The 21,252-nt window shown below is 43.1% G+C and overlaps 1 protein-coding gene across 1 annotated transcript in view; it reads right to left on the reverse strand.

Moving 5' to 3' along the window:
• Window positions 1–15,716, reverse strand: part of DYNC1LI1 (dynein cytoplasmic 1 light intermediate chain 1) — a 596,637-nt gene extending 580,921 nt beyond the window's left edge. Inside the window, exon 1 of the mRNA XM_085630582.1 lies at window positions 15,459–15,716. Within this exon, the coding sequence (XP_085486708.1) occupies window positions 15,459–15,613 (155 nt within the window). The 5' untranslated portion in view covers window positions 15,614–15,716. The remainder of the gene's footprint in view (window positions 1–15,458) is intronic.
• Window positions 15,717–21,252: the final 5,536 nt, after the last annotated feature.

Below are 21,252 nucleotides of genomic sequence, written 5' to 3' on the forward strand. Positions count from 1 at the left end.
TGCATGGAAAATTGCGGGGTGATCCATCAAATGGGGGCCGAGAAAAAAACGGGGAGTACCAAAACTCAAAATCCCAATGTATTTTACATAGACTTTTTAGACAGCGTAACCGCAAAACTGTTGAACTGAATTACAACAAATTTGGCAGGCAACTAGATCTTGGTCCAGAAAGTGTGCTTTTTGTGATTTGGTATAAATCTGCCCAGTAGTTTTTGAGTACTTACGGTTCACAAATATTTGTTCATCTGAACCGTTAGATTCCAGGGACTCGTGAGAGTCCCTCAAACCCAATTCAAAAATAAAAAATAAAAAATACAGTAGCGTTCCAATTGACCCAGTGAGCTTTTGTTTTTACTTAGTGGTGCTCTTCTGGTACTGTTATTACACAGGAGTGGTCTCTAGCTCTTGGAGGAGTAAAGTTATCTTGCCACTACATAAAAAAAGGCCCCTTAAATATACCACGCAATTATAGACAGATTACCCTGCTGGATGCTACAGGACAGGTCTAGTCTTAATGTGTATTATCTAACCTACTAGAATGGGTAAAGGAAAAAACATACCATTGGAGCAGGCAGGGTTCAGAGTAAGTAACTTGAGTTTGGATAATATAACTGCAATACAGTGTATACTATGGAAATAAGTGAAACAAAGGGGAATGCCGGTCTGTGCAGCCTATATTGATTTTCAACTGCCTTCAATCGCGTACACAGGCAGACCCTGGAGAAAGCGGAGTACCATGGGAATTCCAGGAGTTCTTTTGCAACTCATTGCTCTTCACACCGCTACCTGGTGTCACGTTATGTCACGTTATGTTAGGAGGTAGGCGGGGTACGACTCCAAAAATCTCTACCAGAAATGGTTTGAAACAGGTATGCCTGCTGTCCTCTCTCCTTTTGGCAGATCTTCCAGATGTGTTGAGTAAGGTAACTGGTAAGGCCCCAAAAGGTCCTCCCTGAATGGAAATACAAGCAACCTAGGATGGGTTTCACCCTAGTTAAGGTTCACTGTGCCACTACAACCAAGCTATACTTTGCTTAAGATCCCTAAGAAGGGTAAAACTGGGTTTGGGTTGCTTGTGTTCCGGTTCATGGAAACCATGGCCAGGCAGTTCGAGTTGGACTGTTCCCAGGAGGAGGAGGGGATTTGCACATGGCTGGGTCCACCATAAGGTGGAGCGGAAGATTATTTGCACTATTTGCTCTTTAAATTCTATGGTATCAATAGAAGCTCAAAGGTTGGAATATGGATTGGTGAGAACTTTTATAACAGACTGGCTGCTATTCTACTATGGTACAATTATCTATTACATGCTAAAGAAAAATCCTTAACAAATCTTATGGCTTCGTAATATCTTGCTTCTATTGAGGCTGGATCATTGACAGGCGGGGGTGCAAAGATATAGTTCACTCTGAAACTGCAACTGGGAAATCTCTTTTTTTTTTAGTTCCAAACGTTATGTTGGCACTGACATTCACCTAAGTACACACATATACACACACTGAAACTGGATAAAACTAATTTATGGTTCAGGCTCCAATGCGAAAAAACATTGTAATTCGCCAGTTATAGCAGTTAAGCACACAAAATGCACCATATTTTATGTTGTCCACCATATTGAACTCGTTATTGCTCTTTCCATGGTTTCGGCAAATGGGGTTTTGAGCATGGCAGTCTGCGCAAGTTATGGCGTCTATTTAGCGAGTTGGTAACCATAACTGTTGAATTTCAGTGATTTGTCACATTTGAGTCAGAACCAAAACTCACTTTTTTAACCGTGTTTTTTTTCAGTGAATTTCAATGGCTTCTTTATGAAATACCAAAGGCTGTGCGCAGCAGGGTTGGTTCCAGAGCCCATCCCCTCTGCTGTTAGCCAACCCCTGCTGGGCACAGCCTTTGGATGTGCGCAGCAGGGGTTGGGTGCCCAACCTGGCCTGGAGGCTGTTCCTGCACCCTAGCCATAGGTGTCAAGTTAGGCACTCTCCCAAACCTCTGCCATTAGCTAACCTTTTAGCAGGGCCTTCTGCCACACATAGTTGGGGTTTGGCACTGGGCCTGTCCTCTGCTATACCTGCTGTCAGTTGGCCATGCCATACCGGTGTTGAGTACAGAGCCTGCCTGCTTGCCTTGGCATGAACCCCTTCCCCCTGCATGCAGCCTACTCCCACAGTGCACTGTCTTCGGACGTGCGATGGAGGGGGATAAGCGCCACAGCTTGGTCTTTGTTTTTTGACATACACTTCTAAACCCCTTGAGGGCTAAAGAGAAGGTGGTCTCGTCCTCAGCACCATTGAAGCTGCCTGCACGGATAACAAGTCAATCTAATTCTTGGCACCTAAGTGGTTACAGTGTACGCTTTTTCCCTCTATGCTCAGTATGAAACTCGCGAGTCAAAAGTGACAAGCACCTAAAATAGCTTCTTGTACAACTATTTTGTAACTCGAGTCACGGACAGAGTTTGTCATTTTTTCTTGTGTAGGACTTGTTTTCCATGCTCTGGGTACCCCTTAACACTCCGCTGAGGACAGACACCTGTGAGGGTGGCATTCCAAGCCTGTGCAATTTTTTTGAAGCCTGTGCAATTTTTTTTTCCACAGTGTGAAAACTCAAATCACAGCCGATTCAAGATGGCTTTTTAAAAAAAAAAAACATTTTAAACACACATTTTCAATGCCTTTATCCAGTAAATCACATTTCTAAAATATTCAAAATATGATTGATGGGAACGGCGAGTCATGACTGTCGCTAAAACAGCACAGATACACACAACTGAAACCCTTTAATATCAGCTTTACAACTTCCTTAAACACAAATATCTTTAAAAAAAAAACTATTGAACGGGTTTAACCAACACAACACAAGCAATGCTTCCGAGTAAAGTGAATGCAGCTTTCAGCATGGCTAAAAAAGAAACAAGCATTGGCATAGCCAATAGGTCTCGCTTTTTGGACCATATAAGTATTTAGTTATGCAGCAGAATATCCTTGCTGCAACAACACCAACTGTTGCATGGCTAAACACTTATAAGGTCCCAAATGCTAGACCTATTGGCTATGCCAATGATTGTTAATTCTATTATGATCTGAGCTTTTCCCAGTATGTTTGTTTGAAAGTGAGCTTTTCAATATTTGTTTGAAATTGAGCTTTTCGCAGTATATTTGTTTGAAAGCAATAAAAGAGATGCACACTTAAAATAAAAATATTAAAATATTATCTATATTTGAACTTGTAGATCGTTTCACAATCTAACGGTCTAACAAGGTAATGTACCTGCCTGAGATTCAGTAACCATGAAAGTGTTAAAAGTAAAATTTAGCAGACATCAATAGCTTATTGAAGAAATACTCCCTTTTTGCTACATAATTTGCAGAAGGCTGCAAATGTCACTCATGATGTACTACCTCTTGAAATTAGTCAATAGAGCAAACAGAAAGAATCGCTGTGGGCAGAAAATAAGCACTGTAATCATGACATAACTTGGGTCAGTGATTTAAGGATTTCAATATAGTTGTAGCTGCATATGATTGAAAATGTACTAGGTCACTAGTGCACCAAAACTTTTATTTGCAGCCTGCAGGCATCTTTTGAAATGTGCAACAAAATAAAAAACCTCTGAACCTGTTTTGACTCGGTGCAGACTCCTTGGATGACATGCCAGCCGAGCAAGTCTAATTTAAATGCAAATGTCTCGCAAACTTTTGGATTGAAGCCCATTTAAACATACAGACGGTCCGCAGTGATGTCATCTGGGAATGTTCTAAGCCGAGCTGATGGGTATGATAACAAGCATTGGAGCGACAGTGAAAGTGATCGCAATCAAACGCGGGGGAGGAAAGACACATGTCGGCTGCGCGCATGCACGCTCGCGTGAACGCAAGCGTTAGGCCAGCGAGGTAGCACTTTAAAAACCCGTACACTAAATGTCTCGGCCAGACCAGCGCATGCGTTGCATCAGGCGAGACCTAATAAGCCTTTAACGTGGCTTCCTGCGTCATTGGGAAGACGGGCATGCCCAAAGCATGCGCACACCTACAAAATGATGAGAGCTCATTTTTAGGTCTCGGCTAGCGAAGGCTGCGCTTGCGCAGTCTCGCTCGCGAGATTTAATGACTTGGAGAAGAGGGGCTTGAACCCGCCCCTCTTCTCTCCTCTTCTCCATTCGCTGGCCTCTTAAATGCTGGCCAGCCATTGGAGAAAACGCTTGTCTCGCAAAACAATTCCCGTCCTTTTCGGATTCGGGGGCGTGTTTTTTTGTTACTTTTCGCTGGGCGTGTTTTTCTCTCCTCCAGCCAATGGCAAGAGGAGAGAAAAAGAAAAACACGCCCCCGAATCCGAAAATGACGCTGCCTTTCTCCAAGGCATTTCTGCTTCACCTCGGAGAAAGGCAGTGGTGTGCTTGTTTTTAAACTCTGAATTGCGTTTCTCCTTTTAACCATCACGCGGTTCCACTAATATGCCTCATTTAAATCAATGTTCAGCCTGGTTTAGGGGGTTGTTATCAACAGTCGACCTCTACTCTTAGCCGTAGGTTTCGGTGCATTTTGGGAATGCTGCGTCGTTTGAATTCGTGGGGTAAACACACTGGATCCCGCTGTTCTGCCCGAGGACGCCCCAGGGCGGGCACGTGGTTGATGTCTTGCACACGTGGCGCAGTGCACGATTTTACGATATGAATTTATTAGGCGAGCAGAAGCGGTCTTATTGGATTCCTTCTTTGGTGCTTTTCTTTTGAAGGACGATTTTATACAAAGCACCTGTTGTTCCTGCAGTGAAGCTCTGCAGAAAGTGCACTGCTGCGTGAAGACACGTAACAAGAGCCCATCGAGGGACTCGTTAAGCAAAAAACGTGAAAACTATTTTTATTTCAGAAACGTAGTGGACAACTGAAGTTGACGATTTTGTTGCCAGTTCATCTCCACCTTTGGTGGGCAAAGGGGTTTGTTTCCAAACTGAAGAGACCCAGACCAGCAGGTAGTGTTGTTGCCTTTTCCTCGCTTTCTCTACATAGCATTGTGTTCAAATTTAAACATTTCGAGTTAGTGTTCACTGTTGTGTATTAACACTTAGGCTGCCCAGTCCGTGACCGCCACTAAAAAGGGTACTTTTTAAACTTTAATTGGTCTCTTCAGAAAGTCTTTTAATCTAATTGTGTTATTTGACCACCCGTTCTAGTCTCAAAGCTGGGAAGAGTGGAAAGACGACGCTCGAAAGGAATCCATTGTGGTGTGGCCAATACCAATATTTGTATGTTAAAAATGTATCATTTCCTTGTTGGGGATGGTAGCCAACTCCTTTATGATCGAATAGTTTGTCTCAGGAAAAATGATTTTTAAGTGGTGGGAAAAAACAACAAAGTGAATTGGGGGATTAAAAGCTGAAACTACTAAAATTCGCCAATAAAGCATTATTGCATCTTATGAACCCGGAGCACAAACGAATCAGGCAAGGAGAATGGTCGGGGAATTTGATGTCACATTTCCAGAAAATATCACAAAGGGTGGCTCTTTAACATAGGAGTACAGTTCTATTTGCGTTGTAACTTAACACCGATCTGAACTACATTGATCATCAGAGGGCCAGAAATGCAATCCCCCTTGCACCCCGCTCTAGAGTGGGATCACGTGACCACAACACTACAGCAGTGCCCAAGTCCCACGGATTCCAAAGTCTCACTCTCACTCTCTCCCATCCCTCCCCCCCCCCGCCTGCCTCTGCTTGTCTGTCACAGGGAGAGGGGTGAGGGAGGTTTCAACTGCCAGTTTGTGCCCTCAGCTCCCATCAAAGCCATAGTTGTTGCTTATTTATCTTACGCCACTAACAACCACAGACAAAGCCAATAGTCCTGACTTGTTGTAGGTGTAATGTTATTTGTTGTATTATATATCTGTGTGCAATGACAGAAACAGCAAAATAACAGTCGGCCGCTCACTATGCTATGCACAGATTAGGCTTAGGCGTTTTCAACCACTCCCATAATTACATCGGCCACGCCACTTTGAGAGACTCCCTCCCCCCCCTCCCCCCCATTTGTTCATTCCACTTAAACCCCTGTTTGTGATATTTAGAGAGCACACCGGCAGCTGCAGGTTTCATGGACTGTGCTCTGGGCATTCATTTCCACACAAAGATTGAGAGTCAGCATTGAATCTGTAGCCGCCTAACGCCGCAGAGTTGCTGTATTTTTGATTTTCCAAATAGACTTTGAGTTGCAGTACCATGTGATAGCGCTATTAAATGCATTTATTTTCCCTGGATTCCAGACCAATCCAGCTTCACCACCTGTGTGTCACTCCTGCAGGAGAGTTATTTATGTTTTACACATTCCCCGCTCAATGTTTTGAAAAGATATTCGATGGGCAAGTTTAGACGGCAGTCCTATACTCACGCAGAAGGCAGTGCGATGTGCAACTGAACCCAGATCTGTTGACTGGGTGTGAGTGTTTGATTGGTTCTGATGCTCCATCCATCACCACCCCCTTTTGTACCGCTTTGTTCGCCATAAGTTGGCAGGGTATGCTCAGACGTGAGTCCCTTGCTCACTTTGCCACTGGATTCAAGCAAGCCTGGCTGAAGATGGCTGAAATGCCAGAAACCGGTCCTAGGAAGCTTGTGCCCGGTCCAGGGAAGGCATGGCTTGGCAGTTCGGGCTGGACTGTTCCCCTGAGGCACAGGGTCAGACTGATTTGCATATGGCCATGTCTGAACTGGGGTGGCAGAGTGGGCTAAAGAACGGTGATGGATCAAACCCAGACCTGTTGACTGGGTGTGAGTGTTTGATTGGTTCTGATGCTCCATCCATCACCACCCCCTTTTGTACCGCTTTGTTCGCCATAAGTTGGCAGGGTATGCTCAGACGTGAGTCCCTTGCTCACTTTGCCACTGGATTCAAGCAAGCCTGGCTGAAGACGGCTGAAATGCCAGAAACCGGTCCTAGGAAGCTTGTTTCCGGTCCAGGGAAGGCATGGCTTGGCAGTTCGGGCTGGACTGTTCCCCTGAGGCACAGGGTCAGACTGATTTGCATATGGCCATGTCTGAACTGGGGTGGCAGAGTGGGCTAAAGAACGGTGATGGATCAAACCCAGATCTGTTGACTGGGTGTGAGTGTTTGATTGGTTCTGATGCTCCATCCATCACCACCCCCTTTTGTACCAACTGAAGACATGCGGCACTATATTTAAACAAGCATTAAAAATGCAGCAGGTCTCGCCTTTTATTACGTTAAAGCCATTTGCTTTGCTATACAATACCATTAGCAAAGCAAATGGCTTTAACTTAACCATTTTCAATGCTTGTTTATTTCCGTTTACTGATTAGTAACTAAAAAGAAGAAGAAAAAACACCACAGGTGGTGTATGCAACATGGAGGGTGTGCCGAATCACAGAGGAGCGGTTTAAGGGAAGCATTAAGGAAGGTGCAGAGAGGGGCATCAAATAGACAGCGCAAGTTTGGAGGAGGGGGGGGGAGCAAAACGAGTGAGAGAAAAGAGCAACGTGTTACTAGGGAGGGCGAAGCACACCGCTGAGATAGTGCAACATAAGCGTGGCAAAGGGGCAAGAAGCACATGAGAGAGATAGCTGGGACACAAATACTCATGCATGAGTACTTAAATAAAAAGAAGTGAACAAGCTAAGGAAGTAAAGCTCACACAAGGTAACGAATAATCAAGTAAGCAAATGAGTGTGATAATAAAGGCAACCAATTGTAAGTCATGGGGGGGTTCCAAAGTTTACAATGGTCTGGCCGGTCCCTCAAATTTACTGCCTTTTCCCAATTTAATATATTGCATTTAACTGCACTGGAATATTATATCCCCACCTATAAACACTGACTCAGCCCCCACGCCCTAAACCCTCAATTACACCACTCATCTGTGCTCTCGAGACCAATAACCGAGATGGCCTCAAGAAATGGAAGAAAGTCTAAACTCCCCCACCCCAAGACACCTGGGAACTACTAAGCTGCACTCACTATTCTAACATCCCTCTTGAATTTGCTATTCCTACCAACTTTCAAAACCACACCTCCGCCCAGCATGCACACATCCACTGCACTTCGAACAGAATCCCCTTTCTATTCTTGTCTCACCTCATTAAGATTATCACTTTCTCTCTATCCTATATTTTTAGCCTAAGTCACTACTAGCCAAGTTGCTCCAATTCTACTTTCTTTTATCCGCCACACAACCTTTTATTAATGACTCCTTTCCTGCGTTGCACTTCCTCCACCAGGCAAGCTCGTCGACATACCTGCTAATGCCAACCCACCATAAGCCCATCTGACCGACTTAGATTAATTGAGTAAACACCAGTCACTCATGAATGCCAATTCATCAAAAGGCCTATGGTAGCGGAAGTGACAATGTGCGCTATTTGACCTTTACCAGGCTTACACATACACACTCTCACCTTAAATCAACACACAGTTAAAATATGCTTTACTTACCTCGTCTGCTAGGGAGGGTCATACTCTAGCTGATTGTATTCCATTTATTACAATAATAGCGAATAATATATTATTCACTATTAGTGGCCCAACCAATGTCCAGAAGGGTAACTACCTGTGTGTTTCTGGCAATGATTATGCCACATCTGAGACCAGAAGACGCAACTGCAGTGCCAGGGGTCACGAGGGACAAGCCAGGGGTCACAACAGCGACCCCTAAATGACGTCCCTGGTCACTCCCCTGTGTTCTTTCCTGAGTAATTACTCCATAAGCAATAGCTCCTTCCCATCCTGCTTTAGAAGCACGATAGTCCTAGACTTAAGAAACCCAATGATGATGCATGCTAAGCTAACCACTATTGTGCCTCTCATCTTTGATAAGAAAACTACGTGGCCTGTCTTTAACTGCCTTACTTTCTATCTAGCGAAGCACAAAGTACTGAAATCCAGTTTCCAGGCTCTCCCCTCTACTGATACTTTCCTCTTCCCACATGCGAAACTTCAACTGGTTCGATAGCCAATTAGAGGTCAGGTGGTACGAAGATCGATTATTGGTGAATATTTGAACAAAAGTAAATATTGTCTAAGTCCTTTGTACATGAGTCTAACTTGGCATCACCAACACTAAAACAACGGCATTCCAGTCCCAGCTATCTGACTGCACTCTCCCATGATATGCATCTACATCTGTGTCTAAACCCATTGAGGTGGATGTTCCAAAGGATCAGTTTTAGGCCCCTTTGAGTTCCCTCTGAACATGACCAACTGTAAAGAGATTTCCTCCTTTCAATCTTACAAGGCCTTTATGCTCAGGATGCTCCAATGGTTTAAAAGCCCTTGCCAGAACCCATTCAAAGAGCCATGGGGCAAGCAGGACCTACTGGGCCAAACGTGGGAGTTGAGGCCTTTTACTCCTGATGTCCTGGGGCCTGACCTACTGAGTACTAAATAACTGGGCCAAGTACTACCCTATCCAGCACTTGACTTGCAGTGGTAGCACTGGTAGAGCAATCCAAGGCTCTTCGGGGGCAGTAGGTGTAAGACAAATACAGGCTAAAGACTCAAAGCATGCACAGTAACTGCAATAAAGTGAATGTCCGATCAAATACTTTTTTTTATAAAAAAAGTATTGTAATGTGAGCACACAAAGCATAGCATTGGCACCCTAAAAAAAATCTCCCCTTTAGCACTGTCTTGGGTGTAATCCCCCCATCTACCTCTGTCCAGTCTAGTGGGGTTGGTTATTACCCACTCAATAGTAGAGGAGAAAACCAGATGGGGCCCATGCTAGGCCCCATTAAATAAATATATCTGGCTTTAAGAGTTAAGCCGGCAGACCTCAGCTGCTAAGTTTGTGCAAGTCCACTGCAGGCTTGATGGTCTCGAACAGTCTTACACGACCTGAGGAAAACTGGCCAAAGTACCAGAGCGCTCCATTGCGGGCTTTGTCTCCACACGCCGAGGGTCTGTGACCTCCTGTGGTCTTTCCTCAATATTGAATCAGCCTCCACAGTCAACGGAGCACCAAGTTGGTGTAAGACGTCTCCGCTCGGCTCCTCCAGCGATTGGCAAGTATTCTCAGAGTTCCCTTGAGACGATGAGTCAGGGTGATGGCCCTGTCTTACACAATGCCCCTTCCTGGCACATGGGGTCACCGACTTCGGCCTGCATGAGGGCGACAGCCTTGCCTTAACAGTGGCACCCCATTCTAGCACACGGGTGAAGCGGATGTGGGAGGGTCACCAACTCCAGCACGGCACACAGGCAACGGCCCAAATTTCAAGGCAGTCCCTTTCTGGGACTCAGGGGTCACCAACTTAGCAGCATCGGGCAGATGGCCATATTCCTGCACCAGTTAAACTGAAATTAATGTCTCAAACTTCGCTCACTGAAATCCACTCTGTAGGATCCCCGCTGGGCCTCACTACCTCGTAGCGCTCTCCTCCTCCTCACTAGGGCCACTGATCTTGACAGGCAGGCAGACTCTAGGCACTCTCCTCCTCACAATCTTCTGGTCTTGGCAGGCATGCAGCTCCAGACTCAGGGCAATTGGTTTTGACTTACTCTGTGACGGTCTGTCATCCATCAGTGAGACTGGCAGACTTTGGCCCTCAGTCCTGGTTCCAGCTGCCAGAATTCTTGGTAATCTTACTTCTACTGATGTGACAGCGCTGTTCAACAAGTATGGTACTCATGCTCCCACCTGTATAGTCCAAATCCAGACACATATGTATTGCGATTGCATTGGTATAGCGCTTACTACCCCTGACGAGGCGTCAAAGTGCTTTTTTCGGCGAGCAGCACGCTACTCCGGGATCCATAGCGGATTAGTGTTGAATTTGTATAGTGAAACATGCAAGTACATTTTAAGTGGCGGATAGGTTAGTCAGTTATTTGGATTCTGAAGGATAGCAGAAGGATAGAAGAGGAAAAAAGGTTTGTATTTATATAGCGCTTGTTACCCCCTGATGGGGTGTTGAAGCACGCTACTCCGGAAACCCATAAAGGATTAGTGGCAAATTACTATAGTGAAATATGAAAGTAATTTGAGTGGTGGATATTAGTCAGTTATTTGGAGTGAGAAGGATAGCGGAGGGATAGAAGGGGAAGAAAGGTTTGCATTCATATAGCACCTGTTACCCCTGATGGGTGTTGAAGCGCTTTTCTGGCGAGTAGCACGCTACTCCAGAACCCATAAAGGATTAGTGTTGAAAACGAGTGTAGTGAAATATGAAGTAATTTGAGTGGTGGATATGTTATTCAGTTATTTGGATAGAGAAGGGTAGGTGGTGGGATAGAAGAGGGAAAGAGGTTTGTATTTATATAGCGCTTGCTACCCCGGATGGGGTTTTGAAGTGCTTTTTTGGCGAGGAGCACGCTACTCTGGAACCCTTAAGGATTAGTGTTGAATTAGTATGGTGAAACATGAAATTAATTTGAGTGGTGGATATGTTAGTCAGTTATTTGGATTGCGAAGGGTTGGGATTTAGTACCTGGCCTTCTAAATTTGAGTTGTGGTGTCAGCTCCTTTGAAGTACACCCTCCACTGCCCTTTGTTAAAGGGACAGTGTCACAGCAGGAGTGTCTTTAATTCCAACTGACCCACAACACGGGCCAAGGGAGTAACTGTTTATTACACCTGGCTGTCCTCCTTTGCTAAAATATACCCCATAAAAATTAAAAGGCCTAAGCTTCCCTGTCTGTCAAGGCTCGCACTGAGGACCAGTGTATCTGATTAGTCCTACAATCTCCAGGACAATGAGCCCAGCCCCCACTCACCAGTAGGTATTCCTGGAATCTAAGAGATTGTTGATGTGCACAGAAGATGCCTTCCTAATTCCCTTCAGTGGGTGTGTCTCACCCTAGCCCTCAGGAATGTCAGCAATACACATCTCCTGTCTGGGGGTTTCAGTCATCACCTTTATAAACCTCATCAGGCCCTAGTCTTTTAAAATGGAACACATAGGCCTGCATGTTATGCACCATCCAGAGAAATAAAAACCAGCATGCACACACGAGTATCACATTTTGTATGGTGCTAAACACCATACATGCAGGCCAAGGGCAAGATAAGTACACAACCATTGAAGTTTACATGAGGGGGGCAAGTAGGCCACACTCCATTGACAGGCAAAAAGAACTGTTCACGCTACTGATTCTACTGAGCTCAAAACTGCTATGCTGCCACTAGTGTGCTTGTGTCTCTTAACTGCATGTAAGGGCAGTAGTCCTCTACCTTCACAAGGACAGTGCTTGGTGCACCCCTCCTAGTCAAACCAAACCGCAATACCATGAGAGAAGCATAGTTCATGGCGCACATGAATGATCCGTGTCCGCCCATATGCAAAAGTCATTACTAAGGATCCAGATATCTATGCAGCTGGGGCACTCAGGGTAGGGGTGCACGTCCGTCATCATACAGGGGACTTTTCCGTCCTATTACCCATTCATCACTGGATGCTCTTTAAATCACTCAAATAAATCTTCAAAGGTGAAATGCCTTATTTTCCTGCATCCACCACTTTCTTTCGTTTTTAATTCCACACACCATTTTTAAACCCTCTTCCACAGCCAGAAACTTGGCGTGACATTTACTGAATTGAACCTTGAAGAATTCATCTTGTTTACTTCCACAAGTTAAATAACAGATAATGGACATGCACAAAACACATCGTAACCCCTCCTCCCTTTAAGGCTGCCAATGACATTTCCAATGTTTTTCTTTTTGGCAAGATTGATTACAAGTATATTGGTTGGTCTACTCAATATGTTATTGTGCCCCAGCACTAAGTTCTTAGCTTCCCCACTCGTACAAGAGTCAGCCATCTTTGACGAACCTCCAACACAGCGGCACTGACATTCTGACAAAAGCAGGATGCTGCATGAGCTACTGCTACTGACATATTCATGACACACAACCTTCTTTTATTTCAAACAAAGCCTCACAATACACGTCTACCAGAAATCTAATCTCAGCTGAATGCAACCTGTTTACCACTCCCAACCCAACTTTCACCGCATGAAAATTACACTCATCTACCTTTTCTCCACTTTACTGGGAATCACTCTCGAATTACGTGGAACAATATCCTTCCCACTTTATAATCTATCTCCTACAGAACACCATAGCAAATATGAATCCTCAGAACTATTAATCATTATTATCTTTGCCTGCACACTGCTGTACTCATTTACTGTCTTGTGTTGCGGAGTAACCGAATACATGCATCTTTTCTGCCACTTTGAGATTCCATTCCGTCTTACTCTAAAATATGTCATTGTACTTGATATATCCTCTCATCTGCAACCACCTTACCACGATCTAAGTATCCCAAGCTTCTATTTGTAATTATATACACGAGTTTCTGGTAAAAAAAAAATTATTACTATAGCTCAATATCAAAAACGTATTTCCTTGGAAAAATTGACTGTTGGTCGAGATACAAGTTCGGCATTTTTCAAAACAGATGTTTGCAAAAGTCTGATCGTTATGTTTAGCTATAATTTTGTGCAGTATCCCAGCACTATCAAGGGCCCAAAATCGATTCACAACCTCGTGGTGTTTGTTGTGCAGTGGCTTTATAAGAAATGCCTCAGTTAATGCATGTAAAAGAAGAGTTCAAGTCGAGGCCATGGGGATGCTGGTGGCCAAGAGAGACTTTGCCCACCACTGGGGAAAGGACAGACCCCCTCCTCTGTGTCAATGGCGCGGATACGGCGTCCACAGCAAAGAAACAATCTACAATGCCAGGAGTCGTCTAAAAGAAGCATGCAAAGATACGGAGCCTTTAGTGGAGCCACTTTCAGGGAGTGATACTTGAGAGTATGACGATGACTGCAATTCTAGTACATACGATAATGTATATATTGGGTAGCATTTTGAATGTGATCAATATGTGCCTGTGTGAGTTAACACTGAACAACTTGGTAACTGATGAGTTTATTAAAATATATGAAGGGAAAAAAGAAACGGGTGATAAAAAAAAGAAACAAGTGGAAAAAAAGAAAAGTTCAAGTTTAACTAGGATTCACGTATATCAGAATCCTCAGGCTGGGCTTTAAGTGGGGCAGGTTCTGCCAGTGTTCTGCGCCAGCAGTAATTAAAAACAGACATTGAAATGAGTTTTTATAAGACTTTTATAGTTCTCTTTATCAGCAGTGTATGCAGGTCGTTGCATATTACTCCATGTTCAATGGAAGTGTATATATGGCCCTATTGTCTTCACTCGTGTTTTGTTACTGTAGTTTCGTTCATGACCCTCGTGTAGCAAGCAGACTGCGAGATGTCACCTGGGGACGCGTCTGAGGCAGCGCGAATTTTTCAGTTTCCGTGGGTGTGTCGTAAAGGTGACTCAACAACATTCTCACCCAATCCTTGCCTGTCTGCAGAGATCACGTGTCAATTGTAATTACCATTCATTCGCTCACGACATGCAAAGCTGCTGAAATATGGACAGCGCCAAAGGAGTGAGGTGTTTGCGTGATAGAAGGATGATGAAGTGAGGATGGAAGATCTGCATGCAAAAAGGAGAGGCTTAAAAGACGGAGAGGAAAGTTATATTAAGGGAAGAATGGGCTACATTACTCAAGTATCTTACACGTGATAAAAATCAGTGCTAACAAGCATTGGTAAAGCCAATTGGATTTTCTTGTTTTAGGTTCATACACGAATTGCTGTGTGATGCATGTGGGTGAACTAACAGAAAACAAAAACGGTACCAAAACGCCAATCAGGGGACACGCTGTGCCAAACAGTCGCTTTTAATTTACGTTTTAGGCCACGTCCACAATTACCAATGCCACCCTTCTTGAAATAATTTGCACGTGCTTGCAATACAACGCAATACATGCTTCTTCGGCACTACCTCTTTTCGAGACTTACCAAGTCCACTTAAAGTACTACACTGGGGACAACTTTAATGTGCTGGGTTGGACGATTAACATCACGCAGGCCTACGAACTGCGGTTTTATAACAGCATGCCACTGCCCTAACATTGAGAGAACAATTGTGTGTTATTATGCATGCTAAGAAACGTGCCCTTCTGACAACCACGTTGACGCGACACATTGGAAAGATCACAAAACAGACAACAGGGCAGGTACTGATTTGGATTTACAATCAGCACGAGCACAACCAATAATAAACCGCAGCCAATAAGCAGCTTCGGCCTCCACCCCTTCCTCGGCGGCGCGCGCCTTCAGACAGGTGCGAGGAGGCAGCGCTTGTCGTGCAGACGAGAGCCTGATCTGCTGCTGCACGAGGGCGCGCGCCTGCGCAGTTTACCCCGTTTCAAGCCGCTATTAACAGCCTGTGCTGTCAACATACGGCGCGCGCCGTGTCTGAGATGTAAGTCGGCGCACGCGCGTCCCGGACCGTTAATAGTTTATTCTCAAGTCAGAAAAGCAAAGCATATTTTTTAAAAAAAATCAAATAAGAACTCTTATTTAGAGTAAGCAAAATCTAACGCACTAGCATGGGGCTTTATGGGATTTAAATGAGATAGAGGGTGTTTTTACCACAGGTTCTGCCCGTCGTCCTCCTCCCCTGAGCCATGATGGTCGTGGCTGGGCTGGGGTGCCATCGGACTGCCCGAATGGTTGGAGTTCAACCGGGTGGAAGAGGGGGAAGAAAAGGAAGCGGCTCGCCCAGCAGTAATAGTAGACGCCGCCATGTTGTTTTTTTCCTTAACTCACTCCCCTTCCAGATGAATGAAGAAAAGCCGGCGCCCTATCCCAGCCCCGGATATTAGGAGCGTCAGTGCGAGATACCGGGCGCGCATGCGTAGAGCCCAGGCTGTCACCCACACTAAACATGAAACCGCGGAGCAACAGACACAAGTATCATTCTGATGGTAGTGGCGGGTGCGGACTCATGGTGCATTAGAAAGAGAAGAAGGGCAAAATAGATCGAAAATCAACTGGACGAAGCACGAGACTACTGAGTTATAAACGTCAACCCTTGGCCACCTTAGGATAGATATATTCCTTGTTCATTTTAACGAAAGTACCCAGAAATAACCTGATTACTGGATTGGAATTCAGAGGCATGTTTGTAAATAATAAAAAGCTGTAACTACGTATGTATATCACAATTAATTTGAAATACTTATCACAGAAACATTTTGTATACATGCCAAGAGACCCGATTTAAAAGGTAAACTCCCGTTTTTAATTCAAAAATTGCTTTATTCTAGCTGTCTCCCGCCTAAAATTTCGTCTGCCTCAATACAAGAAAAATACATTACTGTTAGAAATGTCTGTTACACCCATTCATTACAAAAATGAAGCGTAACGGCAGAGTTCATCCAGAGTCGGTGTTTATTCAACCTTCCAGCTCCAAGTCATAACATTTAATAAACAACGTCTTTCGTAACGCCCCACACAACACGAGCTCCTGTGTTTAAAACACAACACTTCGCGTGGTCCCCACGAGCAAGATACCAGATTGCTCGTGGACACCACGCGCCATGACCCGCACAGTAGAATGTATATACACAACACATCTCCCCCCCCTTGTTTTTTTTTCTTTTTTTTTAATCCATAATATAATCTTTAAACCTTCCTGGATAATGGTGTTCACGTTTCTCTCTAGAAGGATCCCCTCTCCAATGAGAACAACCCGGTTGTTGATCATACTTCATTTCATTATGTACATTATCCAAACATGTGTCATTTGAAACATTTCTAAATGAAACGAAACATCATCTAAACATATGTCATTGGATACATTTCAAGATGGTTGTGTAGGACCCTTAAACACAGATACTCTGTTCAAATTCCAAACACTCCCACCCTCTATTCTCACTGCATTTCTGAAAACTTGTACAACCCTTTTTGGATCTGACCAGCATTGGGAACCTTTAAGAACATTCTCCTTCTTCTTTATGCGAACCAAATCACCAACCCCAATTTCTTGTTTGTTCATTGAACCTCGCTTCTGGTCCATAACTTCTTTCATTTTTTTTTTATACTCCTTGACCCTTTCTCTGACTATATTATAATCAATAGCAATCAACTTCTTGTCATCCATACCTTTCTTTAACCACCACGGAACTAAACAAGTACTGGGTTTCCGTCCTCTTAAAAGCTCAAATGGACTTACTAAAGTTACAGAATTAGGAGATGTCCTATACGCTAGTAACATAGACTGTAAAGCATTGCTCCAATTCAGTCCACCCTTAATAGCAAGTTGAATCGCTTCCTTCACCATACGATTAAAACGTTCCACTTGACCATTTGACTCTGGGTGGAACACTGAAATTCTCCTATGAATTATGCCACATTTTCCGAAGAATGACTCCATTTCTCTGCTAATAAACTGGGGACCATTGTCTGTGACAATCTCCTGTGGAATGCCTTCTCTACAAAATATGCTATCAAGAAATTCAATGACACTTTGCGATGTAACTTCCTTGACCATTTTGATTTCAGGCCACTTTGAAAAATAATCAACTAACACAATTCCAAAACATTTATCCTTTGGTAAAACATGAAATGGACCAATAATATCAAGCCCTAGTTTCCTCCATGGCCCAATCGGATACTCCACAGGACAAGACTCAACTCTTAAAGGCACCGCAGATTTATCACTAGTCGAACATTTGTCACATTTGCGTACAAAGTGCTCCACAGCAGAGTCAATACCAGGCCACCAAAATGCTTCCCTTATTCGCCTCCTAGTAAACGAAACTCCTAAATGTCCCTCATGACCAATTTCCATAATGGTGTTCCTAAGAAAAAAGGGAGGAATTATCCTATCCCCTCTCATAACCAACCCGTTCTCTATAGCTAATTCATCTTGAACCTTGGAATAGCTCATCATGTCCCCTGATAACTTCCTTACTGCTGGCCAACCTTGCACGATGTAATTCTTAACATTATTCAATTCATTATCATTTTCCATTGCTCCCATCCAAACATTTTCATCTAGACTCGCTTTATCTCCATGTATGAAATTGATATCATGTGTCGTGAAAGCAACTTCACAGTCATCCTCTTGATACTCCTTATCACCATCCAGAGGTAGCCTAGACATGCAATCCGCATGCATATTCGCTTTCCCTTGAACATATTCAATATGAAAACGGAAAGATTGTAATCTTGATGACAGTCTAGCTAACCGCGCAGACATGGATCTGCCACCACCAGGAGACATTAGGAATACTAATGGTTTGTGATCAGTTTTTATTATGAAATCAGTTCCCCATAAGAAACTCCTAAAATGTTCTGCTCCCCATACGCAAGCCAGTAACTCTCTTTCAATGACAGAGTAGTTTTTTTCCGCATCTCTCAAAACTCTAGACGCATACGCTACTATCCATTCACTGGAATTGTCTTTCTGTAGTAGCACACCACCCAGACCTAAATTACTTGCATCTACCATAATTATGCATTTTTTTCCTGGGACAAATGGTCTTAAACAAGGCGCATTAACTATAAATGTCTTCAAGTTGCAAAAAGCCTCAGTCATGTCACTTGTCCAGACAAATTTTGCATTTTTTTTTAACAAACACCTGAACGGTTCAATCTTCATAGAATAATTGGGAATGAATTTCGCATAAAATTCAATCAATCCAAGAAAAGCAACCAACTGTTCTTTCGAAGTCGGTAAGGGAGCATTGGTAATGCTCTCAATGTGCTTATGTTTTGGTTTAATTCCCTTCCCACTGATAGTGTGACCTAAATATTCTACTTCCTTTGCTTTTATTTTGCATTTATCTAAACGAAGAGTGAGACCTTTTTTTGCTAAAGCTGCAATGACGCTATGCAAGTTCTTATCATGCTCCTCATCATTCTTTCCATAAACTAGAATATCATCCTGGAACGCAATGGCCCCTGATAACTCCTCTAGAGTCTCTTTCATCAACCTCTGGAAAACAGAAGCAGCACTAGCCAACCCAAATGGCATACGACAATACCTGAATAGGCCTTCTGGTGTAATAAACGCCGTATAATTTTTTGAACTGTCTGAAAGAACCACCTGATGGTATGCGCTTGCTAAATCGATACAGGAAAATACTTGCCCATCAGACAGGGTGGAAATCATCTCATGCAAATTAGGGAGAGGATGTGCATCTACCCAAATAACCTGGTTCAAACTGCGCAAGTCCACACATAATCTGAGTTCCCCTGAGGATTTGACTGAAATCACGATGGGAGAAACCCACGGGGAAGATTCTATTGGTTCAATGATGCCATCGTTGCAAAGGTTTTTTAACAAACTCTTCAATTTATCTCTGTATGACAAAGGCACATTTCTTATTTTTTGACGTACAGGGATGGCATTCTCATTGAGTTTAATTTCATGTTCAAATCCTTCGTATTTCCCAAGCTTCCCACTGAAAACATTAGGAAATTCCTTAATGAGCTCATCCACAATGACCGACCCCTGGTGAACTTCCGGATTAACAACAAATACCGGAGGATTAGCTCTGGGATCAAGTTTGATGCTAAGTTCATGTTGATGTGGCCATCCTAAAAGTGATTTCCCTGACTTTGCCACATAAATTTTACTAAAAGTGTGGCGTCCTGCAAATTTTATGTTCGCATAAAAATAGCCAATTAAATCGATTTTGTGCCCTGTATAACCCCCTGGAGAAACATCAGGATCAATAAGTTCCCTTTTTGGCCAGTTTTCATGAAAAACCTTCAAAGAAATAATAGAATACCACGCGCAAGAATCCACTAAGAATCTCAAAACAACACCGTCAACACTGATGAGACAGGAGGGAAATTTCGAAACCTTGTCATCACCACATACATTAATTACAGTATTGATTTGATTTTCATCATTGTCGTAGGACGTTTCATAATCATCAGAAAACTGTATGTAATTTACTTTCTTTGCAGCTGTTTTGCAAAACTTACTAAAATGACCTTTCTTATTGCATTTAGAACACACTTTCTCTAAAGCTGGACAACCTTTAAAATTAGCTAGATGACTATTGCTTCCGCACCTAAAACAAAGTAATGATGAATTATATCTTTCAACCCTAGAACTTGGGTACTTAAATTTGTTCCCATTTTTTGCAAAATTCTCAGGTCTTGGAGTAACATTTTTTTTTTGTTTGTCACCATCCTTTGACTCTTTGTTGATACTGAATACATCTGTTTTTAAATTGTCTCTAATTTCTTTCACAAACTCCTCAGAATGTTCGATGGACTTTGCAATGTCAATAGCCGCATTTAATGACAGATCAGATGTAGACCATAGTTTTTCCTGAACCTTCTTGCTGTTTGTGCGCATTAAAATTTGATCTCTCAATACTTGTTCGTATGATATCTGTTCAAATTTACACGATGCTGCCAAAGACCTGAGAGCTGAAACATAATCTTCAATAGATTCATCACTGCGTTGTTTACGGGAGTAGAAAATGAACCTTTCCATCACTACATTTTTCTTTTTTCCAAAACGTATGTTAAGTTGTGTTGAAGCATACTGGTAGGCATTGATTCTTCCAGGACTGATTAACGCAGGTAAAGTTTTAAATTCTTTTAAACCAAATCCACCTAAGCAATGTTTTAATAATGACAATTTCCTTTCTGGTTCGCAGTCATCACCTTCTAAGACCTCCACATATGCCAGAAATACCGGTTCCCATACTTCCCATGGCATGGGAGGATCACCAGATGATGATAGGAATGAAGGTGGAGGTACAATGCCAGACATGTTATAGCGTAAGGACTATGATGAACTAAAAAAAATTTTTTTTAATTTGATAAATAGTTATTATTATTAGCCCTCTTTTAAAAAAAAAAAAAATAGGAGACTTAAACACAAGGTATTATAACTTACAGTTTGTTCGTCGATCTCGTAGATTATTTTCCACTAATGTGACCGATTAATCACACTTAAAACAAACACAACCTTAAAATTGCTTCCTTTTTCCTTACAGTTGAACTTATACTGACTTAAAGTACGTTAAAATTATGTCGAAATAGGAGATCCCGGTTTCAGTGTTGAATCAGGCAATCCAGAAACAACGTTGTGTTTCCACACTTGTAAAACGTAACGTGACGCGGTGAAATGATGCGCGCATGCGCATTGATATTGGGAAAGAATCAGAGTTGAAAGGAAATGGGTACTGAAATCCTTTGCAATGGTGAGTGAAAAACGAAACTTTTCCCTTTTATCAGTTACGCATGGATTATTTTCAGCCTTCTCTCCATTGACAAACTGCTTCCTTATTCATTAGCCCCATTAATTCAACTTTCACTCCGTGGACATCCTTCCGTTTAACGCTCGTTGAAAACTTCAAAACACCCTTTGTAATCCAAAAGCATGAAATGCATCCGCACAGATTGATGATGC

Source organism: Triturus cristatus, chromosome 10, assembly GCF_964204655.1.
Source record: "Triturus cristatus chromosome 10, aTriCri1.1, whole genome shotgun sequence".
In the NCBI taxonomy this organism is placed as follows: Eukaryota; Metazoa; Chordata; class Amphibia; order Caudata; family Salamandridae; genus Triturus; species Triturus cristatus.